The sequence below is a fragment of the Cetorhinus maximus genome, chromosome 3 (assembly GCF_964194155.1).
Source record: "Cetorhinus maximus chromosome 3, sCetMax3.hap1.1, whole genome shotgun sequence".
NCBI classification, from domain to species: domain Eukaryota; kingdom Metazoa; phylum Chordata; class Chondrichthyes; order Lamniformes; family Cetorhinidae; genus Cetorhinus; species Cetorhinus maximus.
Window position 1 is genome coordinate 92,568,822 of NC_135881.1, and position 20,786 is coordinate 92,589,607.

General features: G+C 43.8%; 1 protein-coding gene across 16 annotated transcripts in view; it reads left to right on the forward strand.

Moving 5' to 3' along the window:
• The window catches only part of invs (inversin), a 400,143-nt gene that overhangs the window by 361,332 nt on the left and 18,025 nt on the right, over positions 1-20,786 (forward strand). For 14 of the 16 annotated variants that reach the window (XM_078538692.1, XM_078538689.1, XM_078538704.1 and 11 more), the window contains one exon: positions 13,218-13,337. The exons of the other annotated variants lie outside the window; for them this stretch is intronic. In XM_078538692.1, coding sequence (XP_078394818.1) covers positions 13,218-13,337 — 120 coding nt within the window. Of the gene's footprint in view, positions 1-13,217; positions 13,338-20,786 lie in introns of those variants that run through there. 16 annotated transcript variants of the gene reach the window in all.

Here is a 20,786-nt window from a genome sequence, read left to right on the forward strand (position 1 = left end):
GCATGGTGCCTCTCCAGCTCCAGGGCCTCCTGCTCATATCGAGTGAGGATGAGTAGGTGGGGCAGTCCTCCACCAATCGGCAAGTTCTCTGCATTGTTATGGGCTGTCTTTCCCTGAAAGGAGAGAGGAGCATTGATTAGTCCACCCTGTACCTGCATTGCCACTGCAGCCTGGTCCACCCCACCTGAGGAAAACCTCGCAGGGCTCAGCTGATTCGTGACCCTGGAGCCTCAAGACACTCAGTCCAAGCAGCCAGGGCTCACCCCCTTACCCAGACGCTGCCTCATTGACATTTTCCACGCACATTCTAAGAACTCTGAGGTCCAGGGTGGGTGGGGGGGCAGCTCCTAACCGCCGTGCTAAGTGACCCTTGCCAACACGGTACTCACCCTTCCCGACTGCAGGTGATCATTGAACCGCTTACGGCACTGCACCCATATGCGCCTCACATCATGGGAGCTCACCCTGGATGCCCCCTTCTCCCAGGCATTTTTGGTAAAGGAGGGTCCTCCCCCTCCCATCCCTGGGGACAAGGACATTTCTGCGTGCTTCCAACTCCTCCAGGAGGGCAGCGAGACACTCGTCAGAAAAATGTGGGGCTGACTGCCCTGCCTACCTGCCCTCCCGTCTGCCGTGTTCAGCACTTACCAGCTCCATGATGAGGTGCGTCTGCTTCACTGTCAGCCTTCGCATGGCTGCCGCGGCCGCTTTTGAATTGGCTGCCCAGTCGCCATTGGACCCAGTGGACATTGAGCTCCCACCCCCGCCCGCCCCTTCTCCCTGTTGCCGCTGCCGTGTCTTTCACTGGGCGGGCCTTAATTGGCCCGCCTGCGTAAAATGGTGGTGTGGAGCTGATCGCAGGCGGTGGTTGGCTTCCCCACCGCCCCTGCCCAATCCCACCGAGCCCGCACGCCAAATGTAAAATTCTGACCTATGATTTACCCACCAGTGAACAAAGAAAACCAATAACAGACCTTCAGACCCACAGAGTAAACTGGCAAATAAAGCAAATAGAACTAAGTTCCCAACATTGGCTATAAATCTTTATGGCTTAAGGATTCTGTTTCCATTTCACATATGGAACGTTGAACTAAGCGCTAGATCTTCAGATCCACCCTCACTGAATAATACACTTGACAGAATCTTACTAGGGGGATAACAAATGAAAAGATGAGCTATTTTTCTCTACTAATGCTACTTTCTTAAATTAATTAATTTTTCATATATTGTTCCTTTTCTCCTTCTCTGTTCCTTTATCAGGAACCACAGGAGTCATTCTTATTGCCCCAATCCCCTCCCTTAGTCCCAAAATACTTCTGTCTTATTATGAGGTGATGCATATGTGGTGAGGATGAAGAAAGTCCTATGATTTAACATCTTGAGGCTGATTTTACAACAAGTGATAAACTATCAAGAAGGTAGTATTAGTGAATGAGCTAACATGGCAAAAAAAATCATAAAGGAGGCCAAACAGACCTGTTCACAGCTTTCTAAGAAGCCATTTACTGAAGTTTGTGAAATATTTGCTACTTAAGGTGTCCCTTATGACTCCACTCTGCCTGTAGTTATGAAAGTTACAATATTTTCAGCACAGAGTTATTCTAGTCACCTAGGTCTTGGACGTTTAAAGATGTACTATATCTGCCGAACTTGAGAGATGATTGGTACAGTTTTGGAAGGTTTTTAGGTTGATTCGTTTCCACAGATGTGCAGGTAGATATTTGGAAAGCCATTGCTGATTTCCCCAAGGTGCTGGATCTGATCAACAGCACTCATATGGATGCCCACAGCTGGTTTTATTAGCCACAGCAGTTGCAAAAACTTTTAGTTACTCAATGTGCAGGTAGTTTATGCTGCCCCAGGAAGGATCTTATATTGTGACATTTGATATCTGGTAGGTCTTTCCTAACCTAGAAATTTGAATGAATTGTTTATATATGAAGGAAACGTTAAATCTTAGTATCAAGAGTTTAAAACTGGTGTCTGTAGAGGTGACATCTGCCAAAATAGGACTCTGTTGAAGAGAATGTGCTCATATATCGCATAGCCAACTCTTTTATGTTAAAAGAAATTGGAGCTTGGGGAATTACTGGTTTCCCTTAAGGAGAAGTGAGCAGCTTCTTTCAACTATAGTTGTGGGTGACAGCATGAAGTCTGTCTGAAAAGTTCAAGGCTGATGCCAAAGACAATTCCTGATGAAGTGAGGAAAGACAGGTCACATTGGTCTTTGATTCTTACTCTGATCTTTGTGAAGAAACACAAAACAAAACAGAAGAGCCCACGTAACAATCTATGCATCAGACTTTTTAAAGTTTACATAGCACCTGAGTGTTCCATAAGCCTTCACAGAACTGGTATCTTTGCAGTTTCACCGATAGTGTGTGGCTGAGATTAATTGACGTGAACAGGTCATGTTTGAAATGTTTTATATGCTGTTTCATGCTTGGTGTGTGAATAGTTGCATGGGTGGTATTTTCGTTTTGCAGTATAGCTTGTAACAGTTCAGTACTTATTTGATATACAGATCCAGTAACCCGTATCCGTAAATCCGAAAACCAAACACGTGCAATTTTTTTGAACCCTGTCAATCTTTAGCCCGGAAAGCCTAGTTGTTTGTCTGCACTCTTTACCTTGCGATTTTTGTGGTGAACATGTCAAAAAGAAGCTTTTTCAGGTGCCCTGTATTTAATATTCAGTAATACATCTTACTTTTCTAGCCATCTGTTTTTTTTCATTCGGGGGATGTGGGTGTTGCTGGCTAGGCCAGCATTTATTGCCCATCCCCAGTTGCCCTTGAGAAAGTGATGGTGAGCTGCCTTCTTAAATCGCTGCAGTCCATGTGGTGTAGGTACACCCACAGTGCTGTTAGAAAGGGAGTTCCAGGATTTTGACCCAGCGACAGTGAAGGAATGGCAATATATTTCCAAGTCAGGATGGTGAGTGGCTTGGAGGGGAACTTCCAGGTGGTGGTGTTCCCATGTATCTGCTGCCCTTGTCCTTCTAGATGGTAGTGGTCGTGGGTTTGGAAGGTGCTGTCAAAGGAGCCTTGGTGAGTTTCTGCAGTGCACCTTGTAGATGGTACACACTGCTGCCACTGTGCATCGATGGTGGATGGAGTGAATGTTTGTGGATGGAGTGCCTGTCAAGTGGGCTGCTTTGTCCTGGATGGTGTCAAGCTTCTTGAGTGTTGCTAGAGCTGAATTCATCCAGGCAAGTGGAGAGTATTCCATCACACTCCTGACTTGTGCCTTGCAGATGGTGGACAGGATTTGGGGAGTTAGGAGGTGAGTTACTCGCCGCAGGATTCCTAGCATCTTACCTGCCCTTGTAGCCACAGTATTTATATGACTAGCCCAGTTAAGTTTCTGGTAAATGGTAACCCCCAGGATTTTGATAGTGGGGGATTCAGTGATGTAATGCCATGGAATGTCATGGGGCAATGGTTAGTTTCTCTCTTATTGGAGATGGTCATTGCCTGGCACTTGTGTGGCACGAATATTACTTGCCACTTGTCAGCCCAAGCCTAGATGTTGTCCAGATCTTTCTGCATTTGGACATGGACTGCTTCAGTTTCTGAGGAGCGAATGGTGCTGAATATTGTGCAGTCGTTAGCGAACATTCCCACTTCTGACCTTATGTTGGAGGGAAAGTCAATGATGAAGCAGCTGAAAATGGTTGGGCCTAGGACACTTCCCTGAGGAACCTCTGCAGTAATGTCCTGGTGCTGAGATGACTGACCTCCAACACCACAACCATTTTCCTTTCCGCTAGGTATGACTCCAACCAGCGGAGAGTTGTCCCCTGATTCCCACTGACTCCAGTTTTGCTAGGGCTCCTTGATGCCACACTCAGTCAAATGCTGCCTTGAAATCAACGCCAGTCACTCTCACCTCACCTTTGAAGTTCAGCACTTTTGTCCATGTTTGAACCAAGGTCAGGAGCTGAGTGGCCCTGGCGGAACACAAACTGAACATCAGTGAGCAGGTTATTGCTAAGCAAGTGCCACTTGATAGCACTGTTGATGACCCCTTCCATCACTTTTCTGATGATGGAGAGTAGACTGATGGGGCAGTAATTGGCCGGCTTGGATCTGTCCTGATTTTTGTGTACAGGACATACCTAGGCGATTTTCCACATTGCCGGGTAGATACCAGTTTTGTAGCAGCACTGGAATAGTTTGGCTAGAGACATGGCAAGTTCTGGAGCACAAATATTTGGTACTGTTGCCTGAATATTGTCAGGGCCCATAGCCTTTGCAGTATCCAGTGCCTTCAGCTTTCTCTTGATATCGTGTAGAGTGAATTGAATTGGCTTAAGACTGGCATCTGTGATGTTGGGGACCTCAGGAGAAGGCCGAGATGGATCATTCACTGGGCATTTCTGGCTGACGATTGTAGCAAATGCTTCAGCCTTATCTTTTGCACTGATGTGCTGGGCTCCCCCCATCATTGAGGATGGGGATATTTGTGGAGCTTCCTCCTCTAGAGAGTTGTTTAATTGTCCACCACCATTCACGACTGGATGTGACAGGACTACAGAGTTTAGATCTCATCCGTTGATTGTGGAATTGCTTAGCTCTGTCTGTCACTTGCTGCTTATGCTATTTGGCACACAAGTAGTCCTGTGTTATAGCGTCACCAGGTTGACACCTCATTGTTAGGAATGCCTGGTGTTGTTCTGGCATGTCCTCCTGCACACTTCATTGAACTTACTTTACTTTAGACTATAGCTAGCCTAGGCTTAGGCTATTGTGATGTAAGCTTATATGCAGCATTCGAAAACTGAAATTATCTGAAATTCAAAATGCAATCGGCCTCAAGGGTTTCAGATAAAGGATACTCAACCTGTAGTTATAACAGGAAACGTGTTATATTACAAACTGTTGCTTTAACTGACTTGCAGTTAGAGTTATGATAGAGATGGTATTGAATAGAAGCTTTTCTGATTTGCTGAACATTGTTAATTGCCAAAGTAAAAATAATTCAATTAAGTGAACATGACAATATTATTTTATAGATACTTTATTACTCATATCCTACACTGCTGGTATTAATGGTCAACAAGCAAACACTTGACTATTAGTTCATCTTTTTTGCCTCAGTATAAACTTGGGCTTGTTTGTATCACTTTCGTGTTACATGTTCAGCGTTATCCATAGTAATGTTTTGATATCATATTGATTCAGTCGGGCTTTAAATATTTGATTTAAATGGTTAGTAAAACATTCAATAACAATTGGTTTGCACAGTAGTAGATAATATAAAGGGCAAACTAATGTGATTTGCCCACTACCAAACTGTCATACCCTTCAGGTGTTAATAAGGCTACTAACGAAAGACCAAAGGGAAGCTGCATATTGTATTTGATAGCAGATGCCATTTATAGAGCAATTAGATTTTCTCATTTCTACTGAACGATTCCAAAAGCCTCAGGGCATCCTGGAAATCTGCTTCCCTTTGCTATTCAGCTTGTACTGTCACTAGGGATGAAATATATTCCCTTGATGCACTGGGCCAACAAATCAGGTTAGTTGATTCATAAGTTCCAATTTATGATTAATTATTACTTTTCATGTGTAAGGGCTGCAAGGGGAGGGAGGTTATCCAACTATTTGTTTTAAATGGGAAGTGTATTAAGTGTGTGTCACTGAATGCAGCAAAATGGAACTTGTAATATATTTATTCACCACATGGGAGGTGGCATCTTGACATTTTCCTCTTTGCTGGCTGAATTCAGTATGGATAGGTTATCTGCTAAAAATGTTCCCAGGTTGATAGATTAGACAGTGTACTTTGTTTCAAAATGCTGCAATCAAGTACTTGGAGTAACATGTCAACTTGGAAACATTGGTGGGTAAATAGAAGAAAAGGATGTTTTGCCCACGTGTACATAAAACAATTGCATTATTAAAAGCGGAGTCTCTCCACAACCTGGTTGTGCTGATCATCTGTTTTATGTACACTGGGATTGCCACAAAATTGAACACACGTGTTTATTTCGTACTTTGTCATTAATTAATCTGTGTGCCACAGATTATGAACAACAGTAGACTTTGGGCCTGACAAGGGTAAACTTAGAATCATAGATCATAGAATTATATAGCACAGGAGGAGGCCATTTGGCTCATGGGGTCAGGGCTGGCTCTTTGAAACAAGTATCTAGTTAGAAATGAAAACAGAAAATGCTGGAAAAACTCAGCAGGTCTGGCAGCATCTGTGGAGTGAGAAACAGAGTTAACATTTTGAGTCCATATGACTCTTCTTTAGAGCTGAAGAGAGGTAGAAATGTGATGGATTTTATACTGTTGAAGTGAGGGGGTGGGTGGAACAAAATAGGTCAGGGATAAGTGGGAGTTCAAGAGAGACTTGACAAAGATGTCATGGACACAAGACAAAGGGAGTGTTAATGGTAGCGCTAAAGACTAAAGAAGGTGATAATACCAGGTTTGATAACAAAGCCGGGGTTGGACCTTTGAGAATGGAGTGCGGCAAGTTCAGAAGGAGACAGGTTGAAGTAGATGAGAGGAGCAGAGAAATTAAGATGGCCGATGTCACGCCAACAGTTCTCAATGAAAAGATCAAGAGTACGTAAGAGACCAGAGGGAGGGGTCCAGGTAGAGAGAGAATACTGGAGGCAGGTGAAAGGATCCATTGAATGGGAGGAGGACTCCTGCCCAAAGAAGTGAGCGTGGAGATGAAGACGATGGAAGAAGAGTTCGGCATCTCTGACTTAACCATGTGGATTCCAACTGAAGCTCCAGTTCTATTTCATTCTTTGTCTCATCAGATGCCTTAACAAGAAACGTTTTCTCTTCCTTTCCGGTGTTAAGGAACGCAAGCTCCAACAACTTATTGACACCAACGCTCATCTGGGACCCTCCACCCCCTCCCGTCCCTCTGACCCCATCCCTTTTAACCCCAGCTGTTGCTGCAGACAAGGACAGGTTTGAGATAGGGTGAGTTGGTGCTGCCGGACAGAGAGATCGAGTGTATACACATGGTGGCACATGGTACTGAGTGTGCACCTCAGGATGCGGTGAGAACAGCAGTCCAAGAGGTACCTGTAATCTTGAGTGGATTCGAAACATGAAGGATGGAACTTCAGTTCGAATCCACATGGGTAAGTCAGAGATGCTGAACTCTTCTTCCGTCGCCTTCATCTCCACGCTCACTTCTTTGGGCAGGAGTCCTCCCCCCGTTCAATGGATCCTTTCATCCGCCTCCAGTATTCTCTTTCTACCTGGACCCTTCCCTCTGGTCTCTTATGTACTCTTGATCTTTTCATTGAGAACTGTTGGCGTGACATCGGCCATCTTAATTTCTCTGCTCCTCTCATCTACTTCAAGCTGTCTCCTTCTGAACTCATAATAATTTACTGCGTAAAAGAATTCCTTTCCTCTCTGATTCAATTGCCAGTTATCTTTAATTGATATCCTCTTGTTACTGACCCTCCGACCATTGGGAACAGTTTCTCCTTATTTACGATATCAAAATCTTCATACTTTTGAATGTCTCTTTTAAATCTCCTTTTAACCTTCTATGCTCTGAGGAGAACACTCTCAGCTTCTCCAGTCTCTCCAAATAACTGCAGTCACCTTGTGTTTAGGATTTCAGATACCAAAATATAGTCAACTTGATCTCAGCTCCACAGAATTCATAACGCCAGACAGTTTGGGGGCTGAATTTTATGTTGCTCAGCATTGGGAGGAAGTCTGACCCAGAAGAGCGTGGATTGCTGACTCCTGCCTTTGAAAGGCGTACAATAATGCATGTAGCAGCCAGTTAACAACTGCCTGGCAGGAAACCAGCCTACATGCAAGAAAAGGTGGGTAGCACCCAATCAGCATTCAAATGGCGGGACATCTGGGGACGGAGAGGGGCAGGCCATGAACTGGAAGTTGGTCATGGCCACCCATTTAAAGGCACCCCTGGTACGGGACTACGGCAGCTGCACAAGAACTAATCATTTGGAGGCTGAAGTTGTTTGAGGAAGAATTTAAAATATAGTGCAGGAGGCAAGAGCTTGGTTTTAAACATGGATGGCTATTCTGCTGGGTTTGAAGCACCCAGAATCTTTGCCAGGGAAGAAAAAACATTTGAATGCAGATGACCCATTCTCCTTATGAATAGCAAGTGTTTATAAAAATATTCAAAATCAGCCATTTAACTCTTTGTCTCTCCACAGATGACAGAGAGAATGGAGCCAAGAGCTGGGATTGGCGCCAGACCAACAATGGCCCCGAAGTTTGACGATGACTCCCTGCGTGTCCTCCTCCAGGCTGTAAGTGATAGGCTGGAGGTCCTCATGCCCACTGACGGCAAGTGGAAACCTCCTAGCCAGACAAAAGCAGCCTCGACGGAGATCGCAGTAGACATCAACAGCCTTGGCATCGTTCACTGGTTACACTGCCAAAAAACGCTAAATGATTTCTTGAGATTTGCAAGAGTGTGTTACCATTATGGAGTTGGACATATATTGAAGGGTGTGACGTGGGTCAATTATGGGATTGTGTTGTCCAAGGTGGAATGACACAGGCATGCCACTCTGCAGAGCAACTGGAGTTATGGGGGGTGGGGGGGAGGGGGTGCTGAAATGCAACACCTGTTAGTTTGCAAACAGCATTGAGAAATGTTGGCCCCTGACAAAGTACCTACTGGCCGCACATTTGAAGGCATGATTGTAGCACAGCATCATCATTAAAATTTCCCTCTTTATTTGCTACCATCTCCCATTGGTTTCAGTGTGGGCTTTGAGGAAGCATGTCTGCAAACTCACCTCAAATGATGATTTTTTTTTTATTCATTCATGATCTGGGTGTACTGGCTAGGCCAGTATTTATTGCCCATCCCTCATTGCCCTTGAGAACGTGGTGGTGAGCTGCCTTCTTGAACCACTGCAGACCATGTAGTGTAGGTACACCCACAGTGCTGTTAGGGAGGGAGTTCCAGGATTGTGACCCAGTATCAGTGAAGGAACGGCTATATACTTCCAAGTCAGGATGGTGAGTGAATTGGAGGGGAACTTCCAGGTGGTGGCGTTCCCAAGTATCTGCTGCCCTTGTCTTCTAGATAGTAGCGGTCGTGGTTTGGAAGGTGCTGTCTAAGGAACCTTGGTGAATTCCTGCGGTGCATCTTGTAGATGGTACACACTGCTGCCACTGTGCATTGGTGGTGGAGGCAATAGATGTTTGTGGATAGGGTGCCAATCAAGCGGGCTGCTTTGTCCTGGATGATATCGAGCTTGTCAGCCCAAGCCTGAATATTGTTCCAAGTCTCACTGCATTTGAACATGTACTGCTTCAGTATTTGAGTAGTCGCGAATGGTGCTGAACATTTTGCAAACATCAGTGAATATACCCAGTTCTGACCTTATGATGGAAGGAAAGTCATTGATAAAGTAGCTGAAGATGGTTGGGCCCAGCTAATGCTCCTAATTCTCCTTTTTGTTTCCCCGATAGGCGCAACATCGGCAGCTGCAGCCATTTGCCCCCAGGAGTATTGATATCCTCTGAAGAGGAAGAGGAAACCTCAGAGGGTGCAGCGTCACATCCATGCTCTGCAACTAGCACCAGCCTAGATATACACACCTCGGTGGGTATGTGTGACTTGGCTGTAAGAGAACCACACACTTGTGAGAGCACATCACAGCCGCAAGACCAGCTGTCTGAGACTGACATGGAGCAGGCCTCTGGCAGTCAGGGGAGTGCTGAAGGCGACCCAGATGCTGAGTCCCTGGCTGATTATGAGCCTCTGGAGTCATCCATCAGGCGGCAGATGCTGGACATCTAGTGCGTAGTACGTAGAGATGTGGCAGAAATTCCGGAGGCATTTGTACACTGGCACGGACATTGGAGGAGTCCATCCAGGCCCTGAGCGCTGTGATCACCCACTCAACAGAATGCATGGCTTTCTCCATTGACAGACTGGCAACTGTCATGGAGGGCGGAAACCAGCAGCACACAGATGGTATACTGGGTAAGCATGCTGTCCTGCATTCCATCACCTTGTCTCTGAGCTCGTGCCACAGAGGCAGACAGGAGAGAGCATTCGAGCAGCCTGAAGTCACATTCAGGTACAGGTCTCAGGAAAGCAGGGAGGGCCAAATAGACCTCACAACAGCGGATGAGCAGCTACTGATGCCATCAGGGGCATCTCTCATAGCATTTCTGATGGGAGCAGCCTATCCTTCATCTCTCTGCCATTGGCACAGATGCCTCCGAGTGCCGCTACAACAGATGTGCCACTTGCCACTGTGCAGGAGACTCCAACCAGACTAGGGCCCTCACAGCCTTAGGCTGCCAAAGTCATCCCAGACAAGGGGGCATAAAAGCCAGCCTGTCTCCAGCACAGCTGGCAGCGAGGGGGGAGCACCGCGCTGCAGCACCCAGAAAAGAATCAAGAAAACCCCACACTAGTCGCAATTGGGTGCACATGGCTGCTTTTCTTATTTATGACATTTGGACATTGTTTTGATTTCTTGTGAACATAAGTAAAGTTTTCGTTTCACATGATGCTCCAGCTGCATTTGTGCATTATCTGTGTGTGATGTGATGGATTTGAATTGGATATATTAGCTGCTGTTACGGGAGCTTGTGTTCATGTTGGTCCCTCTGCTCAACATTATTTGGGGACTCCTGTTGTCCTTACGCAAGGGAGATAACAGGAGAAGGTGTCAAGGGCCAAGGAAGTGTTATTGAGCTGGAGATACATTGCTATTGGAATCTTCTCTGGATAAAAGAATCTCGTGTCTCCCAGACATTCAGAGTCTCCCGCGGAGCAGCTTGTACAACTGCCTGGCATCACTTCACCTTCCTCTTCATCAGACTCATCGTCAGAGGACAGGGCTGTCTCCATTAAATTCTCCTCTGCCAGGGCTTCCCCTGTCTGGAGAGTCAGATTGTGCAACACACAGCAGACAGTGACCATAAGTGACACTCTCACAGGTGCATATTGCAGAGATAGCCCTGGACAGTGCATGGCTATCATTATACCTCCTGTAAGGAGGTATTCCTTACTGGTATCATCAGCCACTTCTTTAGACGGTATCCTTTATCTCTGAGCATCCAGCCAAGCAAAGGTTCCGAGCTGGTGAACATCCCTGGCACCTGGGAGTGTCTAAGGATGTATGCATCATAGCTGCTACCTGAGTAACATACACACACCTGCATTATTCTTTGATTGTGATCACACACAATCAGGACATTGATGAAGTGATATCCTTTTCTGTTTACAAATGCCCCTGGCTGTCCAGATGGAGCTTTTATTGCAACGTGGGTGCAATCTATTACCCCTTGAACCTTTGGTCTTTCCACTTGACTGATGTTGTCACTGGTGAAGAAGATGTACTGATGGGCACACCTAAACATGGCATCCGTGAAAACCTTTTTGCAGTGATGGGCTGCAGGCTGAGTAATCCTGCTAAGGTTTCCGCGTGCTACCTGGAATGAGCCGGAGGTGAAAATATTCAACGCCACAGTGATTTTTAAGGCCACAGGCATCGGGTGATCGCACATGCGGTTAGAGGCTTTCTCCCCAGAAAGCATGTCACACGTAAATGTGACTGCTTCCTTTGATAGACGCAGTCTTCGGAGGGACTGTTGTTCTGATATCTGCAGGTAAAAGATCCTGACCATGTACTCAATTGGCAGGGTAATGACTTCGCCTACCTCTGCCTGCCTGATGTTGCTGTCTCCCTTACACAGCCCCTTTGCTCTGCAGCAGGTTTTCCACCTTGCTGTACCTCATGGCGCACTCATCCCTAGCCTGCAGCCCTCCTTCTCCTTCTCCTCCTCTCCTCCACGATGGAGGAGGTGCCTCCAACAGAATGGGCAATTCCCATAGGGGACAGTGATGTACAACACATGTGCTGTAGTGCTCAAAAGTTATTGGAACATTTCCTTTTTGGCCCTTTCCTGAAGAAATGCCCTAATGCAGGTTGAAATGTAATGAAAAACACAATTAAGAACACGAGCTAAGTCTCCCAGCTTCAGCAAATTCAGCAGCTCTGAAGAAGGGTCATAAGGACTCGAAACGTCAACTCTATTTCTCTCTCCACAGATGCTGTCAGACCTGCTGAGTTTTTCCAGCATTTTCTGTGTTTGTTTCAGATTTCCAGCATCCACAGTATTTTGCTTTTATTTCAGCAGCAAATTCTTCTGCTAAGGTCAGCCATAGTCCAACTTGCAGCTTTTATATCTTTTTCAACATTTCATGAAAAGAAACATATCTCCCACCGACCATGTTTCCTGTGCAACCACCGCATTATGGGGTGGGCAATGTCTTATTCCAGACAATCGGCTTGTAAACAAGCCTAAACACTTATTAATGAGGTATTTAAAAATGGTGGGCGGGCTGCCGATTTCAGGGCTCCCCCCAACTACCATATTATTATTATCCACTCTCAGTTGGTATTATGTATATTGTTCATTCTGGAAATCTGTATTTAACATTTAGAAACTTGGGATATGTACTGGCTATATAACTTACAGTTGTTTATCTTAATAACTGCAGAGTAATAACATCACAAATACTAATCTTAACATTATTATACACAAGGCAGGGAATTTTGCAAAAAAAACTGCTGTTGGCATGAAAAAAGGATCTGAAACTGAATTTAAACACTGCATAAAATGATGTTTATCTTCATAATTTCAAAAATGGCACTCAACATATAAATCAGTAATTTTAATCTGTATTTTTCTTTTATTTAAAAATGAATAACTTTATTACTTCGTTGTCATTCTATTAAATTATGAGTCACTGTATAATTTCTATTGATTGTACAAGGAAGAATTGTCACAGCTCAATGATTTTCTGTAACTGAACTGAACAAGCAGCTTCCCTATCAAAGTTGTTCACTGCTATCAACAGTTTAGCGATAGAAATAAAATATATTAGTGGAGACTTTTAAAAAGCATCATTGTCATCTTTTTAATTAAGTACTAGTTGTACCATATTAACAATATTCACTTTTAGCTGTCTTACCATTAACACAAGAAGCTGATAAAATATAATTCTAGGAAAGTAAGACACAGTGTAACCTTCCTTAATTTGGTGTTAAAATTAATGATTTAAAAAATCCAAAGTCCCTTGATCCATTAAAACATCATAGTAAATGTTGTGATCAGATTTTGAAGAAATGGGAGAATGGAGAAAGCTACAGGAATTTGTAAGTGGCATGCTTTCTGATTGGATGACTTCTTACCTTGAACTACACAGCTGGAGCCCCTGTGAAAGGTGTATTTCAAAGAGTCAGATCAGCATGCAGCACATCCCTCAGTTCTACGAATCACTCCCAGCCTATGCTTGACTTGACTACCTTCAATAGGCACACTCATTGTAAGTACAGATTTCTGGATGAAAAACTCCGCTCTGCTATTGTGCCCAGAATTGAAAACTGTAGATGGCAAAGAAGATTAAGGCTATAGCGACGGTGTAGAAGACGACTGCCAGATATTTTCCTGGCCGTAAGCCTATTAGTTATAAGAAAATGTTTCAACATTTAAGCCTATTTACTTTTTGAGAACTGTAGGGGCTGAATTTTACAATATTGGGTGGGCGTGTTTCCAGTGGGGAGGGCACGTAAAATAGGGTGGGCGCCCACCCCCAAAGTAAATAATCAAGGGTCAATTAGGCTTGTTAACAAGCCAATTGATCCTGTTAAATGCTGCCCATGCCATAAAACGTTTGCCACAGGCAGCTGGATGGGAGAGGGCAGCCTAATTTTTTTCACTTGCGTATTTAAAGGGATGGAAAGAAGGTGGACAGGGCGTCGCTCTTTGGGGGCTGCCCTTTGCTGATCACGGGGCAGCCCCCCCATAAGGTTGAACACCCCCTTCCTTCCTACCTGCTTCCTCCTTTAAACCCACCCCGTCCTCTGCCCCCCACCCACCCCTCTCCCTAACCTACCCAAACCCTTCTGGCCCAAGACCCGGGACTTACCTGCTCCGGGAATCCATGGACCTTGGTCTTCTTCAGCAGTCCTGGCAGCGGCCACTCCTGGTCCTGCCAGGACTGATGGAATTGCTGGCCAATCTTGGCCCTCGTTAATCCGACCCGTGGTGCTTTATGGCTGCAGGGCAGGTTAGCTTGGAGCAATACCAACTTTGATTCCGGAGATCATGCTGTTCCCCCCCCCCCCCCCGTATTATTCTGCCATGATTTATGATTGAAGTTTTAAAACGATGAAAGGAAAGGATTGGAGAAGAGCAGAAGCTGTGACTAGATGTTCAACACTTGATCCCTCAAAGCCTCTTTACCATCTGAAAGAATCAAGTCAGAAGTTTTATGGAGTACTCATCACTTACCTGGATGCTGCAGCAAAACTCAAGGCGCTTATCCAGAAAAGAGCAATCTGTTTGATTGGCGCCTCTTCCACTTGACTCAATCTCTATCCCATTCACACACCATTATGTAGAAGTACTATCTCCCTGATAGTCAGCAATGACTTGCTAAGCTAACTCTGACAGCATCTACCTCCCTGTGACTTCTCCCATCAAAAGCACCAATGGCAATGGAAGCGCCATAATCTCTGAGCACCACTCTGCAGTCACGCACTTTCCTTATAATATGTAATCACAGTTTCTTCATCCACAATAGGTCAGATTTCTGGAATCTCTTACCTTACATCATTGCGGGAGTACCATCACCAGAAGGATTGCCATAGTTCAACTTGACGTCTCCTTAGTTCCTCATAGCAACTAGGGATGCAGTGTAAATGTAGCATTGTCAACAGCCCACAAACAAATTTTAATATTTCAGTCCAGCTGGATTGGTATAGAAGGTCTAGAGGACATTAATATAGGTTAGGTTCTAGAATGTATACACACCAATGCATCACAAGTAGTGCCCACCAAAGAGCTTTCTTTATTTTTTTATTCATTCATGGGATGTGGGCTTCGCTGACTGGGTCAGCATTTATTGCCTATCCCTAGTTGCCCCTGAAAAGGTGGTGGTGAGCTGCCTTCTTGAACCGCTGCAGTCCATGTGGTGTAGGTACACCCATAGTGCTGTTAGAAAGGGAGTTCCAGGATTTTAACCCAGCGACAGTGAAGGAACGGCGATATATTTCCAAGTCAGGATGGTGAGTGACTTGGAGGGGAACCTCTAGGTGGTGGTGTTCCCATGTGTTTGCTGCCCTTGTCCTTCTAGATGGTAGTGGTTGTGGGTTTGGAAGGTGCTGTTGAAGGAGCCTTGGTGAATTCCTGTAGTGCATCTTGTAGATGATACACACTGCTGCTACTGTGTGTCGGTGGTGAAGGGAGTGAATGTTTGTGGATGTGATGCCAATCAAGCGGGCTGCTTTGTCCTGGACGGTGTCAAGCTTCTTGAGTGTTGTGGGAGCTGCACTCATCCAGGCAAGTGGGGAGTATTCCATCACACTCCTGACTTATGCCTTGTAGATGGTGGACAGGCTTTGCGGAGTCAGGAGGTGGGTTACTCGTTGCACGATTCCTAGCCTCTGACCTGCTCTTGTAGCCACAGTTTTTATATGGCTAGCCCATTTCAGTTTCTGGTCAATGGTAACCTCCAGGATGTTGATAGTGGCAGATTCAGTGACAGTAATGCCATTGAACATCAAGGGGCTATGGTTGAATTCTCTCTTGTTGGAGATGGTCATTGCCTGACACTTGTGTGGCACGAATGTTACTTGTCAGCCCAAGCTGACCCCTGCTTGGGAGGAACAGGTGACTTTGGTCTATAGTTCCCAAAACATTTCACCACTGGGTTTTCTCTCAGTTCATGTCTATTGTTGACTAATTTATAGAGATTGATTGCAATGATTTGTCAACGACTGCAATATTGTTATATTATGCGACTACCTGAATGGTAGAAGGTGAATTACATGAACCTTGGCCTTCTTTTGTCGAGTAGTTCCTATGTCCTTTACAACCCACTATTTTGATCATCTGTGTGAAGCTTTGGACATCTTTTGATGTAAAAGATGCTATAAAAGTGCTCTGTTTTCTCAGTCATTACACTTTGGAACAGATCAGCAAAATTTGTGGTGGGTATGAATTTGCTACTGTTCTTTAACGGCAGTTCACTTTATCCAGTGGGAGAATAGCAGTGAGAAGTAATTAGGTTATAGGACATATCCTCATAATCTGTCTTTCAAATAAGGAGTTAAACTGAGGCCCCATCTGCCCTCTCAGGTTGATGTAAATGATCCCATGGCACCAAGAAGAGTCATACGGACTCGAAACATTAACTCTGTTTCTTTCTCCACAGATGCTGCCAGACCTGCTGAGTTTTCCAACAGTTTCCATTTTTATATCATTGAAAACTCTGCTGCCCACATCCTATCCTGTTCCAAGACCTGCTTATCCATCCCCCTTGTCCTTGATAATCTACACCAGGTACAATGTGCATAATGCTTCAATTTTAAAATTCCTCTACGTTATTTTTAAATGTTTCTGTGCCCTCAGCATTTATATCTCTATATCCTCCTCTGCTTTAAAACATCCTTCCCCTATCCTGGCATCCCACAGAGGTCTGTACTGGGGCCTCAACTTTTTATGATTAACATCAATGACTTAGATGAGGGGCGTGAAGAACGGTAGCTACATTTGCAGATGGCATAAAAATAGGTAGGAAAGTATGTTGTGAAGAGGACATGAGGAGGTTGCAGATGGATATAGATAGGTTGAGTGAGTGGGCAAAGATCTGGTAAATGGAGTTTAATGTGGGAAAATGTGAAGTTGTTCACTTTGGCAGGAAGAACAAAAAAGCAGAGTATTACTTAAATGGAGAATGGCTGCATAATTCTGAGGTGCAGAGGGATCTGGGTGTTCTAGTACATCACATAAAGTTAGAATGCAGGTACAGCAAGTAATTAAGAAGGCTAATGGAATGCTATCCTTTATTACAAGAGGGTTTGAACATAAAAGTAAGAACGTTATGCTTCAGTTATACAGGGCATTGGTGAGACCGTACTTCGAACGCTGTGTACAGTTTTGGTCTCCTTATTTAAGGAAGGATGTAAATGCATTGGAAGTGGTTCAAAGGAGGTTTACTAGATTGATACCTGAAGTGAATGGGTTGTCATATGAGGAAAAGTTGGACAGACTGTCTTGTTTCCACTGGAGTTTAGAAGAGTGAGGGGTGATTTGATTGAAGTATGCAAGATCCTGAACGGCCTTGACAAAGTGGATGTCAAAAGGATGTTTCTTCTTGTGGATGAGTCCAGAACTATGGGGCACTGTTTTAAAATTAGGGGTCGCCCTTTTAGATGAGAAGAAGTTCTTTCTCTGAGGGTGGTGCGACTTTGGAACTCTCTGCCTCAGAAGGTGATGGAGGTGGGGGTCATTGAATATTTTTTAGGCAGAAGTAGATAGATTCTTGTTAGGCAAGGGAATTAAAGGTTATCGGGGTTAGATGAGAATGTGGAAATTGAAACACAAGAAGATCAGCCGTGATCTTATTGAATGACGGAGCAGACTTGAGGGGCTGAATTGTCTACTCCTGTTCCTATTGCTCATGTTCTTATGTTCTCCTCATCCCCTTCAACACTCTGCACTTGAGTCCAGCCTCTAGTAACATTCTCGAGCATTATGCCCCTAAACCTCTCCAGTTTTTCCTCTCTCTCCCTTCCTTTACAATTGTCCTTAAAACCCACCTCTGGCCAAACTTTAGGTCACCTCTTAATATCTCCTTCTTTGGCTTGGCATTGGTTTTCCTTACACCTATGTGCATACAATAATGTGACAAAGATCAAAATTCAAATTTATTAAAACGAGAAAGCAAGAGCTTTAATTAATACTTCCATAACCTCATAATAACATAATAAACATAATAACCTCATAATAATAGGGAGAAACAGCCTGAGAACAGTGCCAGATTTTCCATTTTTCAAAACATATTCCCATAAATTGACCTCAAAATTGCGATGAAAATGTTAGATTTATGCAGCAGAAATGTTTGTGACGTTCAGGACACCATCAGGAAAATATGAAATGAATTGAACTTTAATCATATCCTATTGTAATCATCGGAATGAAAATGGTTTAAAAGGATGACCAGATAATTCACTTCAAAAGGCAAATAAACAGAAACAGTCAGGAACTCACTTCCGCTTCTAGCTGATCCTGATAAAGGTTGTTACACTCTAGGTACCAGCCATGACAACCATTACCATGGTTTTGCTTGTCTTGTATGTTGCCAGCGCTTTGTGATGCAGCATATTGGCTACACTCTGATCTCCGATTGTTTGTTTCAACTGCCTTCTAATAATTAATTGTATTGAATTTTATTTTTTAAATGTCACATATTGGCGCCCATTCTTGATGAAACTTAGACTTCAAGGCTTTCTTGTGCCTAGTGGCAAATGAGGCAAACAAAACATGTGCTTATGTCTGTTTCCATAGCTAACTTTTCCTGAAATAGGGCGTTAGCCTGTCACCAGAGGCTATAGCTTGAAGGGGCCACTCGGTATCAAGTATGGCTGACTAGGAGACTCTTCTGCTTTCACTGCCTGCCATAGGTATATTGGAAGGATTTACAGGTTGATGATCAACAAGTTTGGCCATGTTATGAATGCACCTTCCTTGGCCATCAAGTCCTGGATCGGGACTTGAACCACGAGTTTCTGGCTCAGAGGCAGGGACTCTAGCCACTGCACCACAAGACCTCCATCTTTGATGAAAACTAGAGTGTAATTGAATCATCCCAAAGAGCATATAGCTTCAATGTGCACAATGTTATCTCTATCAAATTATAAAACAATTCTAATGTCCTTAACTCTGACATTCATTTCAGGTCAATTTTAAACTTAATCGCTAAATCACTCCAGTAATGAAAAAAATAATCATATAGAATTCGGCCGAGTAGAATTCTCCACTCGGTTCTTTTGGCTGAAGGTGTTTGCAGACACTTCAGCCTTGCCTCTTGCCCTCATGTGCTGGATTCTCCTGAATTTGAGCATGGAGATAATATATGTAGCCTTCACTTCCCCTTAGTTAATAATTGTCCACCAAAAATCTCAACTGGATGTGGTATGACTACAGAGCTTCGCTCCCATCCACTGTCCTCAGCTGTGGTTAGCATGTCTTTGTTGTAGCATCTTGATGTTTGTACCTCATTCTAAGTTATGCCTAATGCTGCTTGGTGTTACTTGGCTTTCTAGCTTGATATGATGGAGGAGTGAGATGTCTTTTGAATTACAAGATTACTGATTGTGATGGTATATAATTACGCTGCTGCACATGGCTCCCACTGCTTCATATATGTTTATAACTTGCCCTAATGCAATTTACACCTTGGTTGCTAGTTAAGTGAGACAGCTGCTTTATTCGCCTTCTGGAATGCTTGGTGTTAGTAAACAACAGCAACAAACTCAGCTCTATATAATCAAAAGAACCAAAAATGTAACTGTTATTTATAATAAATGTAGAACTCCTGATATATTCAGTAAGATCTGCAACAAAAACAAACCAGAAAATCAAGCTGGGTGTTTCTCTGGGCTTTGGCATTTTAGATATGAAGATTTGGACCCTCAGAATTTAAAAATAACGTCTATCAGCTCTCAGAGTGCTAAATCACAATGACCCATAACAAAATAGTTTAAGAATTACTTTTTCGTAGCAAACATAAATATTTACATCATTTTAAAAGCTGTCTCTCCTATCAACTGTTCTGGCTGAAGCAATTTGCAGTTCAGTTTGCATTGTGGCCAGTGTATAATTTAACCATATATTTCAGGTACACTAGTGAGATTTAAATCACAGTTAACTTGACTAGATCCCATTTTGAAGTTGTTGCAAACTGACAAACTCAATATTTACATAAAATAAATAAATATATTTTACTACACATTTAATTTCACGAAGTGCTAGTAAGGCGCTCACTTTTCTCAGCTTACACATTAGGGCATTGAATTAAGTAGTTGTCCGGAAAGAACCCCTGCCCTCAATAATCAGTTCCAGTAATGAGCTAAACTGGGTAATCAGTTATTAACATGCTCCTGTCTTATTGTCGACCCAGCAGATTCTAATGTTGAGTTACAATCTGCCAAGGACAATTCGCTTTGCTTGAAAATTTTATCATCCCCCAAGCATGCCACCTTGGTCATGTTTCAACTCCACAGAGATCACACTTAATTCCCCTGCTTTGATGAAGGGTCATACAGACTCAAAACGTTAACTCTGTTTCTCTCTCCTCAGGTGCTGCCAGACCTGCTGAGTTTTTCCAGCATTTTCTGTTTTTGTTTCAGATTTCCAGCATCCGCAGCATTTTGCTTTCATCATAGTTTCTGGAACATGGCAATGTCTCTCAATTATCTACAAGGCATGAGTCAGAAGTGAAATAGAATACTCACCAATTCACCTTTGAGACATGTCACTGCAAAAATACTCAAACTCCATATAATCCTAGGCGAAGAATTCCACCTAATGAGTGTCCCTACCATTAGTGTATATTGAATCTATCTCCATCACTGGAACTCTATGGCTGTAGTGTGTATGTACTATCTACAAAATATATGCTGTAGTAGTTCACTAAGCTTTATTCAACAGCATCTCCCAGCACTGCAAACTTCACTATGGAGAAGCACAAGAGGGGTGAGATTGTAGGAACAAAATCACCAGGTAACACGCCATCTTGACTTTGCTTTATGTTGTTATTCCTTCATCGTCTTTGTCAATATTCTGGAGTTCCCTACCTGACACCATTGTAGAAACCCCCATCAGCACAACAGTTGCAGCAGTTCAAGGAAATGGTCCAACTCCCCCAACCTATGCAACCAGGGAGCAGCAACAAATGTGGCCCACATCCTGAAAAATGTCTGGAATC